At 41.3% G+C, this 17,876-nt stretch overlaps 1 protein-coding gene across 3 annotated transcripts in view; it reads right to left on the bottom strand.

The window, feature by feature from the left end:
* Nucleotides 1-597: 597 nt before the first annotated feature.
* The window catches only part of ACBD6 (acyl-CoA binding domain containing 6), a 225,620-nt gene continuing 208,341 nt past the window's right edge, over nucleotides 598-17,876 (bottom strand). For 2 of the 3 annotated variants that reach the window (XM_060132408.1, XM_060132403.1), the window contains one exon: nucleotides 598-885. In XM_060132408.1, the coding sequence (XP_059988391.1) occupies nucleotides 731-885 (155 nt within the window). In that variant the 3' untranslated portion in view covers nucleotides 598-730. The remainder of the gene's footprint in view (nucleotides 886-17,876) is intronic. The other variant, XR_009537294.1, reaches the window with a different exon arrangement.

Here is a 17,876-nt window from a genome sequence, read left to right as displayed (position 1 = left end):
CAGGAACGTGATAGCCAATTGAAAGGGTCCTAGGGAGTTTCCTCCCTGTTTTGTAAAGGTGAGTTTAAGGAATCCTGACCTAACCAGTGCATTCTTCTAGAATATGTGTTTCCATCCTCAAATGTCCAAGATTCTGAGGTTTTTCCGTAAATCTGGTCGTTCCTCTGATTTCTATATCCCTTACGTGACAAAACTCTGCCCTTTCTCTCTTTTGCTTTCTTAACAGCCCTCTTCTTTCCTATCTTCCCAATTCTGTCTGACAAAAGAATAGATGTTTTAGCTACTTATTCAGACCAGCTGTACCAAATGCCACGAGACCGCGTGAGCTCCACCATATTGGGATTTCAGGGAACTTTCCCTAACTGTCAGTGTAGTACTGCCGGTTCTACTTCCCTTCTCTATGTTTTTTAAAAGAGCAGTCGTGTTTAATATTGTGAAATATGATGCATCTCCTCCTCCCCCAGCCTCTAGAACAGTGATAAATTTCAGAGCACGTTCAGCGGAATTGGATTGTATTATGCACAGAACACATGTTCATCACCAAACGGTACTTGCTGGAATATATGTAAGTAGAAGGAATTGCTGAGACTTCAAAACCCCAGTTTCTCACAACTGATTTTATTAGCCAGTGTATACCAAAGAGGGGTGGCAAAAGAAGGGTTATTTTTGAAGTTTTCTTTCACCACTGAAGCCCTGTGCTGTTATAGACTGTGGGTTTCCAGTCTTTTGATTAAGCCTTGCCAGTCGTGTGCTGCTGTAACATCAAAGTGACCGCTCTGCACCCTGTCGCCTCCTCCGGCAGGCAGCCATCCTGGTCTCGGACTGTGGGGTCGGCGCCGGACTGGAGCAGCAGCTCAACAATGTCCAAAAACTCACAGGCAGCAGCTGACAGGAAAATCGACAAATACGAAAACCAAGTTACCATGAGACAGAGAGTACTAGACGTCAGCAGGAAAGGCAAGTGCTGAGCAATAAGGAATCCTGAACAGTGGGCGACGGGACAGTGGCTGGGGGTGATGAGGCCTTGTAACGGAACTGCGCCGTGACGGTGGGTTTGCCGGTGTTAGGAAAATCAAATTTGCCTTTGTGGTTGCCCAGAAGCTAACAAACAAATACATTTTTTAAAATTGTGAGGCTTCTGGACTCTATTCTTCAGGATGGGATGAAGGGAAGGAATAAAAATAGTTTAAGTATTTCATTTACTTTGACCAAAATGATAGGTTTGTAGGCTAAGTCAAAAGGCTCAAAATACTGTAAATGTCAAAGAAAGGATTTTGTTTTGTCTTTGAAGAGGGGATAACTGGGTAACTAACTGAACTTTAAAATTCGTAAATGAAGAAAGAAGAAAAGGTGGCCTAGTAATCAGACCATCCCTCTAAAGCAACCTTAAAAAAATGGTACCAATCACACAAGACACAGGAAGAGGAAAAGGGCCTACAGATATCAAGACTTATTATGAGGATGGTATGGTACTGCCCCCAGGATGGACAAACAGACCAAAAGGCTAGAAGAGAGAGCCATCCATTCTTTTGCACACGTACAGAAACTTGATTGTGACAATGCTGGCATTGAAGATCAGCGAGGAAATAAAGTTCCATTAATTAGATGGCACTGAGACAACTGGGCTAAAGTCAAAAGTAGGCATTTCACACAACATAAAACACAAATAGCAACAAACATATGAAAAGATGAGCAACCACATTAGTAATCACGGAAATAAAAATTAAAACCAGGAGATACCATTGCACACCCACTAGATAATTGAAAACTAAAAACTGAGACAATACCAAGTGTGAAGGAGGCCAGGAGCAAGGGAGACTCCCCTCTGGACTGTGGAGAGTATACGCTGTGCATCACTTTGGACAACACTTCGGACAACAAGTTGGCATTACACCTTAAACCTAAACAAATGCCTACCCTTGGACCCAGCAATTCTACTCCTAGTTATACTCTCTAGAAACCTTTGCATGTGTTCTCCAGGAGATATCTGCAAGAATGTACATGTAGTAGCCCTGTTTGTGATAGACCCCAAATGTAGACAACTCAAATGCCCATTAAGAATAACATGTAAAAATAAAATATTGTTTACATATACAATGAAATCCCTTACCAAAATGAAAACTAATGACCTATAGCTTCATATAACATGAGTTTATCTCTAGAACAATGCTGAAGGGAAAAAGCAAATTAGAAGAATACATACAGTATGTTTCCATTTAAACACGATTTTAAAAACAGGTAAGACTAAACACCATTGTTCAGAGACACAAATACGAAGTGAAACTCTAAGGGAAAATAGTGGTATGAAATTTGGGATAGTGCTAACCTGGGGTGGGGGGTGGTATAGGGAAGGCCATATAATTGGATAGGCACACACACAGGGGGTTTCAAAGATACTGACTGGCAATGTTCTCTTTCTTAAACTACGTGGTAGGTATACAATTTTTTAAAGGTACATTTTAAATTCTTCATATACATTTTATATACAATTTTGTAGTGTGATATATTACACAACAGCAACAACAAAAGGTTTTTAAAAGAAAGGGAGAGCAAGAAGGGTAAGTAGTTTGATTCAATGAGTATTTTACTGAATACATACCATACCAGTCCTATCAAGGATACAGGTAAGATTCCTGCTCTAAGGAACTTAGAAGGATGAGTAAACACTGTGGCAGGTGGGGACACACACACACACACACACACACACACACACACACACACACCTGCAAAGGTGAGGGGGATGGGGAGAGGAGGAGGAAGCTAAAGAATCAGGAAAAATACTACAAGTAGGTGGTATGTAAGCTGAGCTTTGAGGACAGAGTAAAATTCCAGGTAAACTTAGAAGAAAAGGCATGCAGAGTGACAAAACAACATTAAGAGAAGCAGGAGAGCACAGGGAATGCTGAGAGAACTGTCTGCTGGCTCAGAGAAGCAATATAGAGCGTCAAAAGCAGAGGCTGGATTTAAGTTAAACTATACAAAGCCTTGAAAGCCATACTAAGAAGTTGGGCATTTATGAGGAGGGGAGTAGCATAATTTGACCTCTGTGTTAGGATGATAATTCTAGAGTGACTTGTAGAACCTAAGCACTTGTGGCAGTTAAGAGACTGTGGTAGTCCTTTTCGGGGGCTTGAAATTAGGTAGTGTTGGCAGGAGTATAAAGAAGGGACTGATAAATAAATGCTGGAGAGGGTGTGGAGAGAAGGGAACACTCTTGCACTGTTGGTAGGAATGTGAATTGGTACAGCCACTATGGAGAACAGTATGGAGGTTCCTTAAAAAACTAAAAATAGAACTACCATACGACCCAGCAGTCCCACTACTGGGCATATACCCTGAGAAAACCATAATTCAAAAAGAGTCACATACCACAATGTTCACTGCAGCACTGTTTACAATAGCCAGGACATGGAAGCAACCTATAAAGATGTGGCACGTATATAAAATGGAATATTACTCAGCCATAAAAAGAAACAAAATTGAGTTCTTTGTAGTGAGGTGGATGGATGTAGGGACTGTCATAGAGAGTGAAGTAAGTCAGAAAGAAAAAAACAAATACCATATGCTAACACATATATATGGAATCTAAAAAAAAAAAAAAGGTTCTGAAGAACCTAGGGTTAAGATGGGAATAAAGACACAGACCTACTAGAGCAGGGACTTGAGGATATGGGGAGCGGGAAGGGTAAGCTGTGACGAAGTGAGAGAGTGGCATGGACATATATACACTACCAAACGTAAAATAGCTAGCTTGTGGGAAGCAGCCGCATAGCACAGGGAGATCAGCTCGGTGCTTTGTGACCACCTAGAGGGGTGGGATAGGGAGGGTGGGAGGGAGGGAGACGCAGAGGGAAGAGATATGGGAACATATGTGTATGTATAACTGATTCACTCTGTTATAAAGCAGAAACTAACACACCACTGTACAGCAATTATACTCCGATAAAGATGTTAAAAAAAAAAGAATGTAGAATTCTAATTAAAAAAAAGTTTGTGAACACTAAATTTAATAATTAACGAAACTGATATAATGTCATATTTGTAGACACCTAGCTAAACATTTAATTATTTATATTTTGCAATTTTCTTTTTGTTTTCTGGAGCAAAGATATTTTGTTTCAGATTTCAGGTACTTTTATAGGTTTTTGAAAAGCTCTTAGGCCCAAGGCCTGTGATCGTAATGTTTACTGAATAAAACAGCCTGAATATTTCTACACTTGATAAATTACTGATAAATCTGATTATATAGAAACCTAAAACTGATAAATTTGAACACAAATTTAAAACAGCTATACCACACACACAAAAATACTATATACAAAAGTAAACCATAAACTGGGAAACATATTCACCTACATAACACAGATAAGAGCTAATATCCTTAATATTAAAACAAAAAAAAACTTTAACAAATCAATCCAATGGTCAAAAGAATTAGAAGAATCAAAGATGACACCTATGTTTCTAGTCTTGGAGAACACATAGATGCTGGTGACATCTCTAAAATAAGGAACCAGAAGGAAGAGCAAAGTTTTTGGAGGGGAACAGAAGCAGAAAATTATGGAGGGGTAGAAATAATATTGTTTGGGACATGATAAATATGTGGTACTAGGGGATATCTATATTGATAAGCTCAGTAGGGAGGTAAAATTTGAATCTGAAAAAAAAACCCCACTCACCCCATACACACTACTATCTCCATTTTTACTGTACTGTGTGACTTTCTGAAGACATATGTTTTGGGCTCAGGATTTTTAGCAATTTTTCTGGATACTCTTTAAATATATTTATATTACATGATCGCTCTGGCCAAAGAGCTACCCAGCTAAGGTGGTTTCCCTTACCATGCTGGAGAAATACATTTGAAAGAGACATACAGATTATTGAAAATTCCTAATGGTGTCCTTACCAGTAGACACATTTATGTGGTTGGGAAATAAAAAGCTTAAGAGGCAAAGACTGTTAATGCCCGTTATTAAATTTTCACTTGTAATTTTTACTACAATTTACATTCATCCACTTTGGTTTTCACTGTTGATCACTAAGCATGTTTTACTAATTATTATTTTACATTATCTCTACTGGGTTTTCTTCTCCCTATAAACAGGCTTTAAGACTTCACTAGCTCTCTTTTTTTTAAATTAATTTATTTATTCTTGGCTGCGTTGGGTCTTCGTTGCTGCACGCGGGCTTTCTCTAGTTGTGGCGAGCAGGGGCTACTCTTCGTTGTGGTGTGCGGGCTTCTCATTGCAGTGGCTTCTCTTGTTGCGCAGCATGGGCTCTAGGCGTGCAGGCTTCAGTGGTTGTGGCATGTGGGCTCAGTAGTTGTGGCCCATGGGCTCTCGAGTGCAGGCTCAGTAGTTGTGGCTCACTGGCTTAGCTGCTCTGCAGCATGTGGGATCTTCCTGGACCAGGGCTCAAACCCATGTCCCCTGCAGTGGCAGGTGGATTAACCACTGTGCCACCAGGGAAGCCCCACCAGCTCTTTAAAAGCGCCATTATCAAGCCTACTTATGATTCTCCTTTGCCACACCTGGCCTTCTCTCTCCACCAGGCTTTCACTAGACTCTACTGCAGTGAGCCTGCATCAGAATCACCTGGAGGGCTTGTTGGACCACAGACTGCAGGGTGCCCCCCCCCGCAGTTTCTGATTGGTAGGTTTGGAGCAGGACTGAGAATTTACATTTCCTAGCAGGTTCCCAGGTGATGCTGATACTGATGATCTGGGACCTTACTCTGAGACGCAGGGCTCTACCAGCGTGCCTCCTGCTTCATACTATTGGTCAATTTTCACAGCTAGAGCCACTTAACTCACACGTATTGATAATGCCCCACACAGGTAAGAAGGAACACGGGCCTCTCATTGGTTCGGTGCGACGTAACTTTACGTCGGATGTGACGTGGGTAGCAGAGCTGAGCCTTTGCTGAGTTTTCCAGCTCCCGTACTTCATCCTCTCCTGGATTCTTTGCTGAACACGCTATTTCCTCTGGCACTAGGACGCTTTGCTTTCCCTTGCTCCGTTCCTTCTGGAAGCGGAAGATGAGCAGGTAAGTTCACTTCCCGCATCTGGGAATATACCTGGTTGCCTTCTGGACATTTGTGACGGTGCTGGTTTGCCTGTGCTGATTTTTTTCCGTTGTTTGTTGTTAAGACTTTGAAGTTTGCCTTTTCTGTGCCAGTGAGTCTAGTGTCCTGGGTCTGGCGTTCCGGGCCTGACTTCAAATACCCCAGGCTACCTTCTTCTCTGCTTTTCAAACAGTTGAACAATGTTGTTGTTAGTTCTATGACTGCTGCGCATTCTTTCCCTATCCTGATTTCTATATGTATTTCCAGACCCCTCAACCCCGGGCTCCATCTTCCTAATGCTCTGAGACTCAGGGCTGGCTTGGTCTTTTTCCTCCATGAATGATTACTTTTCTGGTAAGATAATGAACCTTGGCTGGAAGTTTTTTTGTTTTTTTGTTTTTTTTTTGCGGTATGCGGGCCTCTCACCGTGTGGCGTCTCGCGTTGCGGAGCACAGGCTCCGGACGCGCAGGCTCAGCGGCCATGGCTCACGGGCCCAGCCGCTCCGCGGCATGTGGGATCTTCCCGATTCGGGGCACAAACCCATGTCCCCTGCATCGGCAGGCAGACTCTCAGCCACTGCGCCACCAGGGAAGGCCCGTGGCTGGAAGGGTTTTTTTTTTTGCGGTACGCGGGCCTCTCACTGTTGTGGCCTCTCCCGTTGCGGAGCACAGGCTCTGGACGCGCAGGCCCAGCGGCCACGGCCCACGGGCCCAGCCGCTCCGCGGCACTTGGGATACTCCTGGACCGGGGCACGAACCCGTGTTCCCTGCATCGGCAGGCGGACTCTCAACCACTGCGACACCAGGGAAGCCCGGCTGGAAGGTTTTAATGCCACCTACATGCATGACTTAGAGCCTAGTAAGTCAACCCTATTTTTTCCATTTTAAACCTGTGTCAAGGAGGTCTACGGGCTTGCCATGCAAAGTGTAGTCTGAGGATCAGTGGCTTTCAGCATATTAGGGGAGCTTGTTAGAAATGCAGAGCTTCAGGCCTCACCTCAGATGCACTGAGTTAGAATTCATGGTGTAACAAGAGCCACAGGTGATTTTCATGCACATTGTAAAGAACTGATGTGTGGTGTAGTGCCTATAGGATGAACTGCTCCCACCTGAGACTAATTATTATGACTCTCAACCTTACCAATCACTACTTTTTCCAACTTCCTTATTGCTACTGATGTAATTCTACAAACCTGTGTTGGGTGAGTTTCCTGATGACAGTGTGAACTATGACCTACAACCCATGATTCTGTAGGAACCCAGAGTCTCTCTGTGTATCTCACATTTGTTGTTTCTTAGTATATCTTTTGCACAAGGCCTTTTCAACTATGTCAACATACCAAAGGAATATTGGCTTTTGGCCATGATCTGATGTGGGCTCGGATGACAGGCAGCCTGAGGGTCCGGGGCGGATAAGTACCACTCAAGTTCAACAATAAATTTTAGGTGCTTAATGTAATGCTGGCCCACAGAAGGTGACCATCCAAATATCTCTCATCAGTATTTACTATGAAGAAGGTGTTGAAAGTAGATCAGGCTGAGTGAACTAACCCCACCCCTGGGCTTTGGTGGTGGGTGGGGCCAGCAGTACTGGTCTAGACAGTCACCACTGAATGGCCTTGTTGCCAGAAACCATCCCTGAAGGAGCAGGACTCCAGCCAGTGACCTAGTCCACAAGTCAGGTCCAACCATTGCAGGGGGGTGGGGCTAGTAAGATATATACGGAGTGTCAGAACCTCAGTCAAGAATGCCTACATTCAGAATAGGGATACAGCTCCGAAAGGAGGAAACTGCCACATTAACCTGGAGACCCAAGTGGACAGGCCCTTATAAGTAGTGCCATAGAAAGAACATGGATTCTAGAATCCAAGCTGGGTTTGTGTGACCTTGAGTAACTATCCTCAGATGGTCTTCCTAGGCAAATGAAAATGCATGTCCAGGGTCTACTAGAGGACTCAAATAGTAGATGCTTATTAAATGGTAGCTACTATTATGTTTATTATGGAGGAAATCATATTCTTATGTGAGCCTATGGACCTCAAGGCTGCTTCAGGTTCTCTGAATTCTGATCCGCCTGGTTGGAGCGTTGGGTAGCTAGTATAGTACCTCATTCAGGATTTGGGCAGAAGGAAACACGCATGCTCAAAGCACAAGTGCTTAGCTAGGTACATTGGAGGACTTTTTTTTTCCTTTCCTCTTCTGTTCTCTTGTCATTTGATGACTAACAATAGAGTTGTGTTTGGATTCTTTTTTCTTTTCTTTTTTTGTGTGTATCTATGGTAGATTTTTGGTTTGCAGTTACCATGAGGTTTTGATATAGCAGTCTCTATATAAACAAGATTGTTTTAAGTTGCTGGTCTTTTAATTTCAAATGCATTTCCAATATCCTGTATTTGTACTACCCTCTTCTCACAGTTGCTGGTTTTGATATCATTTGTGTGTGGATGATTTCCTACCTTTACAGTATGTTCGCCTTTACTGGTGAGCTTTCCCATTTGTAATTTTCTTTTTTCTAGTTGTGACCTTTTCTTTTTCATCTGGAGAAGTTTCTTTAGCATTTGTTGCAAAGCTGGCCTGGTGGTCCTAGATTCTCTTAGTTTTTGCTAGTCTGTAAAGCTTTTGATTTCTCCATCAAATTTAAATGAGAGCCTTGCTGGGTAGAGTATTCTTGGTTGTAGATTTTTCCCTTTTATCACTTTAAATATATCATGCCACTCCCTTCTGGCCTGCAGAGTTTCTGCTGAAAAATCTGCTGCTAGCCTTATGGGAGTCTCCTTGTATGTTATTTGTTGCTTTTCCCTCATTGCTCTTAATATTTCGTCTTTAATTTTTGTCAATTTGATTACTATGTGTCTTGGTGTGTTAACTCTTGGCTAAATCCTGTATGGGACTCTCTGCGCTTCGTGGCCTTGGGTGACAGTTTCCTTTCCCATGTTAGGGAAGTTTTCAGCTATTACCTCTTCAAATATCTTCTCAGGCCCTTTCTCTCTTTCTCCTTCTGAGACCCCTATAATGTGACTGGTAGTGCATGTGATATCCCAGAGGTCTCTTAAACTGTCCTCATTTCTTTTCGTTTTTTCTTTATTCTGTTCCATGGCAGTGATTTCCACCACTCTGTCTTCAGTTCACTGATTCGTTCTTCTACCTCATTTATTCTGCTATTGATTCCTTCTAATGTGTTTTTCATCTCATTACTGTATTTGTCAACTCTGGTTGTTCTTTATATTTTCTCTTTGCTGAGAACTTCTTGTAACTTCTCGATCTATGCGTCCATTCTTTTCCTGAGTTCTCGGATCATCTTTATGATCATTACTTGAAACTCTTTCTCAGGTAGATTGCCTATCTCCATTTCACTTAGTTGTCCTTCTGGGGTTTTATCTTGTTACTTCGTCTGCAGCATATTCCTTTGCTGTCTCGTTTTGTTTAAATTTCTATTTGTATTTTTGTTTCTGTGGTAGGTTAGTTACACTTCTCAACCTTGGAGAAGTGGTCCTCGTCCCAGCAGTGCATTCCCCTCTCATCACTCAGGGGCAGGGACCAGCTGTTCCCAGGGTAGGTTCTGACCTGAGTTTATGGACTCAGTTCTGCAGGCTGTAGGATCGTAGTTTTCTGGTGTTTGTCTCCTGGTGGGTGAGGCTGGTCTGGAGGCCTGTGCAGGCTTTCTGGCAGGAGGGACTGGTGCCTGCCCACTGATGGGTGGAGCTGGGTCTTGTCCCCTCTGGTGGGCAGGGCCATGTCAAGGGACCTATCTAGAGGTGGCTGTGTGCTCAGGAAGTCTTTAGGCAACCTATTTGCTGATGGCTGGGGCTGTGTTCCTGTCCTGTTGGTTGTCTGGCCTGAGATGTCCCAGAACTGGAGCCTAAAGGCAGTTGGGTGGGGCCAGGCCTCGGTGCTTATGACCAAGGCAAGATGCCTGCCTTCCATGAGAGTTCATGTAGATGACGCTCTCCAATATTTCTGCCACCGCCACCAGTGTCCATGTTCCCAGGGTGAGCTACAGCTGCCCCCCCCCACCTCCCCAGGAGACCCACCAAGACCAGAAGGTAGGTCTGGCCTGGGCTCCTACAAAGTCACTGCTTTTGCCCTGGGTCCTGGTGTATGTGAGACCTTGTGTGCACCCTCCAAGAGCGGAGTCTGTTTCCCCCAGTCCTGTGCAGCTCTTGCGATCAAGCCCCTCTGGCCTTCAAAGACAGGTACTCTGGGGGTCCTCCTCCCAATGCCTGACCTCTAGGCTGGGAAGCCTGATGTGGGGCTCAGAACTGTCACTCCTGTGGGAGAACTTCTGCGATATAATTATTCTCCAGTTTGTGGGTCACCCACCTGGGTGGTATGGGAATTGTTTATATCACGAGTTCGCCCCTCCTACTGTTTTGTTGTGGTTTCTTCTTTGTGTCTTTGGACGTAGAATATCTTTTTTGGTAGGTTCCAGTCTTTTTAATCAATGGCTGTTCAGCAGTTAGTTGTGATTTTGGTGTGCGTGTGAGAAGAGGTGAGCTCAAGGTCCTTCTACTCCGCCATCTTGTCCGTCCCAGATTCTTCATCCACTTTGGATCGTGCCAGTTAACATACAGAGCAAGATTCCCTGGTTTTTCTTCTTTTTTTAAAAAATTGAAGTAATATTCTTCTTAAAAATTTGAATTCTGGCAAATGTGTCTACTTGTGTAGCTACCATTACAATAGAGACATAAGACATGTCCATAACCCCCAAAAGTTCCTCCTGGCCTCTCTGCAGCCAATCCTCTTACCCCCACCCATTGCCCCTGGCAACCACGGATCTGATTTCTGTCCTTAGGTTTTGCCTTTTCCAGAAATGGAAATCATACAGCCTATAGTCTTCTGTGTCTGGCTTCTTTCATTGAGCATGATGCTTTTGAGATCCATCCATGTTGCTGCAGGTATGAGTAGTTCTTTCCCTTTTGTTGCTGAGTAGTTATCCATTGTATAAAAGTATGTAGGCATCTGGCTTGTGTCGTTTTTGGCCATTATGAATAAGATCCTATGAACACCTGGATACATGTCTTTGTATGGATCTTTTATGTTTTCACATCTTTTGGGTAAATATCTAGAGTGGGACTGCTGAGTCACATGGCAAGTGAACATTAAGCTTGAATAAGAAACTACCAAACTTCCAAACTTTGTATTCCCACCAGTATGTATGAATTCTAGTTGCTCTGTATCCTTGTCAGCACTTGTTATTATCATTAAAATTCTTTTTAGCCATTCTAGTTATGTCTCTAGTACGTATAGTATAGGTACTATATAGTATAGTCAGGTCTTCTTATTGTGGTTTTTAATTTACATTTCCCTAATGTCTACTGATGAACATCTTTTTACGTACTTATTTGCCAGTCATCTACCTTTGGTGAGTTATCCAAATCTTTTGTCCACTTATTAATTGGGGTGTCTTTTTAATAAAGTTACAATTATTCTTTATATATTGTTGGATATAAGTTTTTTTCCAAATATGTTTTATAAATATTTTTTCCCACTGTGTCTCGTCTTTTATTAACAGTATCTTTTTTTGTGTGTGTGTGGTATGCGGGCCTCTCACTGTTGTGGCCCCTCCCATTGCGAAGCGCAGGCTCAGCGGCCATGGCTCACAGGCCTAGCTGCTCCGTGGCATGTGGGGTCTTCCCGGACCGGGACACGAACCCGTGTCCCCTGCATCGGCAGGTGGACTCTCAACCACTGCGCCACCAGGGAAGCCCAACAGTATCTTTTGAAGGGTAAAATTTTAAAATTTTGAATGAAGTCCAATTTATTTTTTTTCTTTTATGTTTTGTGCTTTTTGTGTCCTATATAAGAAGTCTTTGTCTATCTCAAGATCACAAAGATTTTCTTGCACATTTTCTTCTAGTTCTTTATATTTTAGCTCTTATGTATAGGTCTCTGATCCATTTCAAGATAATTTTTGTGGAGGGTATGAGAAAAGGGTTGAGGCTTTTCTTCCCCCCAGTATGTATGTGTATGTCCAACTGTGACAGCACCATTTGTTAAATAGAGTATCCTTTCCTCCATTGACTTACCTTGGCACTTCTATCAAAAATCAATTACCCATGTGTGGTTTGGTCTATTTCTAGGTTATTTATCTTGTTTCATTGATCTATACACCTCACCCTACACCAATATCACACTGTTTTGGTTTCTGTATCTTTATAGTAAGTTTGTAGTAAGTAATAATACATTGGTCAAAGAAAAAAAAATCAAAGAAATTAAATTATTTTGAACTAAATGAAAATGAAAACACAACTTATCAAAATTTATGGGATGCATCAAAAGCAGTGCTTAGAAGGAAATTTATAGCATTGAATGCATGTATTAGAAAAGAAGAAAGATATAAAATCAATAATCTAAGTTCCCACCTTAGGAAACTGGAAAAAGAAGAGCAAATTAAATCCAAAGTAAGCAGGAAAAAAAAGAATTACAACAGAAATCAATGAACTTGAAAACTGGAAATCAATAGAGAAAATCAATAAAATCAAAAGGTAGTTCTTTGAAAAGATCAATAAGATCAATAAGCTTCCAGCCAAGTTAAATAAGAGAGGACACAAATTACTAATATCAGAAATGAAAGAGTGGACATTACTACAGGGCCAATAGACATTAAAAGGATAAAAAGGAATACTACAAACATTTCTATGCCTACAAATATGATAATCTATATGACATAGACCAATTCCTTGAAAGACACAATTTGCCAAAATTCACACAAGAAAAAATATACATTCTGAATAGGCCTGTAACTAGTAAAGAAATCGAATAAATGATTAATAACCTTCCAAACTAGAATGTACCAGGCCTAGGTGGGTTCACTGGTGAATTCTACTAAACATTTCAAGAAGAAATTATACCAGATCTCTACAATCTCTTTCAGAAGGCAGAAGTAGAGAGAATATTTCCTAAATCATTCTATGAGGCCACCATTACTCTAATAACAAAAAACAGACAAAAACATTATAAGAAACGGAAAAAAAACTACAGACTGATATCTCTCGTGGACATAAACGCAAAACCCTCAACAAAATATTAGCAAATTGAACTCAACAATGAATAAAAAGAATTATATACCACAGCCAAGTGGGATTTATCCCAGGTGGGCAAGGCTGGTTCAACACTTGAAAATCAATTAATGTAATTCATTGTATCAATAGGCAAAAAAATAAAATCACATGATCATATCAACAGATGCAGAAAAATAACTTGACAAAATCTAAAACTCATTTGTGATTAAAAAAAACCTCTCAGTTAACTAGAAATTGAGGGGAACTTCCTCAATTTGAGAAGTTCTCAGCTATTTCTTTAAATAAACTTTCTTCTCCCTTCTCCTTCTATTGCCCTGCTGGGATACCTATTATCCTAATGGTGCCCCTCCTGAAAGAGTGAGATAGGTCTTGCAGAATTTCCTCAATTTTAAATGCTATTTCTCTTCCTCCTACTTGTATAAATTTTAGATTTCTATCTTTGAGCTCTCTAAGTCTCTCTTCTATGTGGCCTGCTCTGTTTCCAATGTTTTTTTTTTAAAAAAACCATTTATTTACTTTTGGCTGCATTGGGTCTTAGCTGCGGCACATGGGCTCTTCGTGCTGTTTGCAGGCTTCTCTCTAGTTGTGGCATGTGGGCTCTCTAGTTGTGGTGCAGGCTCCAGAGCATGTGGGCTCTGCAGTTGTGGTGCACAGGCTCCACAGTACGTGGGCTCTGTAGCTGCAGAATGCAGGCTCTTTAGTTGTGGCGTGTGGGCTTAGATGACCCGCGGCATGTGGGATCTTAGTTCCCGGACCAGGGATTGAAGCCGCATCCCCTGCATTGGAAGGCAGACTCTCAACCACTGTATCACCAGGGAAGTCCCCTTTCAATGCTTTCTAATGCATTCTTTATGTCATTTATTGAGTTCTTCAGCTCCAAAACTTGTTTGGTTCTTTTTTTAGAGTTTAAATCTCTTTGGCAAAGTATTACTTCTGTTCATTCATTTTATTCCTGAGCTCACTGAACTGCCTTTCTGAATTTTCTTGTTGTTTGCTGAGTTTCTTCATGTTCACTATTTTGAATTCTCTATCAGTTAGATCGCAATATTCCATGACTTTAAGTTTGGTTTCTGGAGAATTATCATTTTCTTTCTGTGGTAGTGTTACTCTAGTTCTTCATGGTGCTTGATGAGTTGTTCCTCTGCCAGCACATCTGAAGTAGCAACAGGTCAGAAATCAGGCTTTCTGTTTTCCAGTAGGTGGCACTATAGCATAAGTTTTTGGTTTCTCTTACCTGAGCTGCCTCTTGTTACATTTGAGAGTTAGCACTTTCTACACTGTACTGCCCATAACATGTGGCCCCCTGCCCACATTATCAGTTCTTGCATCTCTGGGGTCACTGGTGCCTTGCTTCTGCCAGTGTTATTGGCATCACCACCTGGTGTACCAAGATGGTGGGCTCTCCCTTGTGTCTGGGATCCCCTGAGTCACAGGCTCTGCCACTGCAGGGGGAGAGTAAGGGAAGGGGGGAAGCAGGAGTTGTGAGGGCACCTCTTCCGTGTCTGGTATTATAAAGTTAGTGGGCTCTGCCGCTGCAGATTCGGGGGAGGGGGCAGGTGGCTGGAGTGGTGGGCACATCAGTGGCTGGAGGGATGGGGTCCCAGGCCCTACTACTGCTGTTGCCCAGTTGCCTGTGGCCACAGGTGTTGTGTAGCTGGAGTCGTGTGCACTGCCTCCCCAGCTGCTACTGGGTTCTCTGGGGCTGTGGGCTCAGCTGCTGTGGTGGGAAGGCCAGGACTACAGGTACCACCTCCGCTGTTTCCTTGGTTCTGCCTCCTATATGTGTTCCAGTCCACTGACCTTTAGATGTACAGATGTGTGGAATTCTCTAGCATCCTGGTGTGTTGGGCAGAGGCACCTTTGTTGAGTTATGAATGTTTTACTGGTTGCAGATTGAAAGGGAGAGACAAAGGTAGCTTTTCACTCCACTATGTTGCTGACGTCACTCCTCGGGAACTTCCTCAATGTGATAAAGAACATCTACAAAAAGCCTATAGCTAAAATCATACTTACTGGTGAGAAACTCAAAGCTTTCACACTAAGATCGGGTATAAGGCAAGGATATCTGTTCTCACCACTCCTTTTGAACACTGTACTGGAAGTTCTAGGTAATGCAATAAGACATGAAAAGGAAATAAAAGATATACAGATTAGGGAAGAAGAAATAAAACTGTCTTTGTTTGCAGATGACATGATAGTCCATGTGGAAAATCCAAAAGAACTGACAAAAAAACCTCCTGGAACAAATAAGCAATTATAGCAATGTTGCAGAATATAATGTTAATGTACAAAAGTCAATTGCTTTCCAGCAATGGACAAGTGGAATTTGAAATTAAAAACATAATACCATTTACATTAGTACCCCCAAAATGAAATACTGAGGTATAAACCTAACATGATATTTGCCAAGATCTATATGAGAAAAACTATAAAGCTCAGAACAAAATCAACAAACTAAATAAATGGAGAGATACTCCACATTCGTGGATAGGAAGATTCAGTACTGTCAAGATGTCAGTTCTTTCCAACCAAAATCCCAGCAAGTCAGGTTGTGGATAACAACAAACTGTACAGTTTATATGGAGAGGCAAAAGATCCAGAAGAGCCAACACAATATTGAAGGAGAAGAACAAAGCTGGAAGACAGACACTGTCTGACTTCAAGACTTATGATAATGCTATAATAATTAAGACAGTATGGTATTGACAAAAGAATAGAAAAACAGATCAATGGAATAGAATAGAGAGCCCAGAAACAGACCAATGTAAATACTGGATATAAATATCATGGCGTAAGTCTCTCCAGGAAGGCAGTAAAGGGTGCTGGGACCCTTCCATTGCCTTAATGCACTAGCTAGAACTTCCAGTACAATGTTGAATCAAAGTGGAGAGAGTGGACATCTCTGCCTTGTTCCCAGTCAGAAGGAAAGCATTCAGCATTTTACCATTAAGGATGATGTTAGCTATTGATTTCTTCAGGCTGAAGAAGTTCCCTCTATTCCTATTTTGCTCTGTTTTTTATTTGTTGTTGTTGTTGTTCTGTTTTTGTTTTTTGTTGTTTTTTCCAAATCATGAAGGAGGTTGAATTTTTCAATGGCTTTTTCTACATATATGGAGATGATCGTATGTTTTATTTTTGGTTTTGATTTGTCTGATATGGTGAAATACAATGATTTTCAGCCGCTGAACCAACCTTAGATTCCTGGGATAAACACATTTGGTTATAATTACCCTTTTTGTATATTGCTATGTTCAATTTGCTAACATTTTATTAAAGATGTTTTGCATCTATATTCATGAGACATATCAGCCTGTAGTTTTCTTTTCCTCTAGGGTCTTCTTCTGTTTTTGGTATTAGGGTAATGTTAGTCTCACAGAATTAGTTTGGCAGTGTTCCCTCCTCTTATTTTCTGGAAGAGTTTGTGTGTAGAACCGGTATTATTTCTTCCTTAAATATTTAGTAGAATTCACAGTGAAGCAATCAGGGCCTGGAGATTTTGCTGTGGGAAAGTTTTCAGTAACAATTCTCAATCTCTTCAATAGCTATATGGCTATCTAGGTTCTCTATTTCTTTTTGAGAGAACGTTGTTAGTTTGTGTCTTTAGGAAGTGTGTCCATTTACTCTAAGTTATCTAATTTATTGGTAAAAAGCTGTTAATAATGTTCCCTTATTTGCTTCATAATACCTGTAGGATCTGTGTTGATGACTCCTTTTCATTTCTGAAATTAATTTGTTTTTCCTCTTCTAAATTGGTCTGGCTAGAGGTCTATCAGTTTTATTGACCTTTTTAAAGGTTTTCAATGGTTTCATTGATTTTTGGTTTTCTATTTCAATGATTTCTGCTCTGACCTTTATTTTTATTACAATGCTTATCTTGAGCTTACTTTGCTTTTCTTTTTCAAAAAATTTTTAAGGTAGAGTCTTAGATCATTGATTTGAGACCTTTCTTTTTTAATAAAAGATCCAATTTTCCTCTAAGCACTGTTCTAGCTGCATCTCACAACTTTTGGTGGCATGTTTTCATTTCATTCAATTCAAAATATTTTCTTATTTCTCTTGGAATTTCTTCTTTGACCTATGAGTTATTTAGAAGTGTGTTGACGTTTCATACAATTAGGGATTTTCCAGATACGTGTCTGTTATTAATTTCTAATTTAATTCTGTGGTGGTCACAGAGCAAACTTTGTATGATTTCTTTTATGCTTGTTAAGGTTAGTTTTATGGCCTAGAATATGGTCTGTCTTGGTAAATGTTCCATGTGTACTTGAAACAATGTATATTGTGTATATTAGGTGTAATGTTCTATAAATGTCAATTAGGTCAAGTTGGTTGATAGTATGATTCAAGTCTTTCAAATCCTTGCTGAATTTTTATCTACTTGCTCTATCAATTACTCATTTATTGCTTGAAAAGGGCTGTTTTTTCCGTGCTTTCTTGAATGCAGAACATTGTGTGTAGGAGGACAGAGGAGGCTGAAGTAAATAATACTATTTACACCCAGAAATGGTCATGCCTTTTCTTCTGTCATGCCATCAGTATGGGTGTTGAGTCAATCTAGTCAGCCGTTGAACCGGGTTTGGTTTTGTTGTTACTATGTATAACCTCAGCGCATCACACACTTAAAGTCCTCCAGCTGTGGGCTGCTGCTACCTTATGCTTAGTGTGAGGCCTGGGTGCCTGAGGGTGTTTTTTTTTTTTTAGAATTCTCACTCCACCCTCAGCTTTCAGTAGTCTCTGCACATCTACCACAGAGGGAATCTCTCTCTGTACTTTTTCTCCTCATCCAT

This window comes from Lagenorhynchus albirostris, chromosome 2 (assembly GCF_949774975.1).
Source record: "Lagenorhynchus albirostris chromosome 2, mLagAlb1.1, whole genome shotgun sequence".
NCBI classification, from domain to species: domain Eukaryota; kingdom Metazoa; phylum Chordata; class Mammalia; order Artiodactyla; family Delphinidae; genus Lagenorhynchus; species Lagenorhynchus albirostris.
This window is presented reverse-complemented; position numbering and strand designations above follow the sequence as displayed.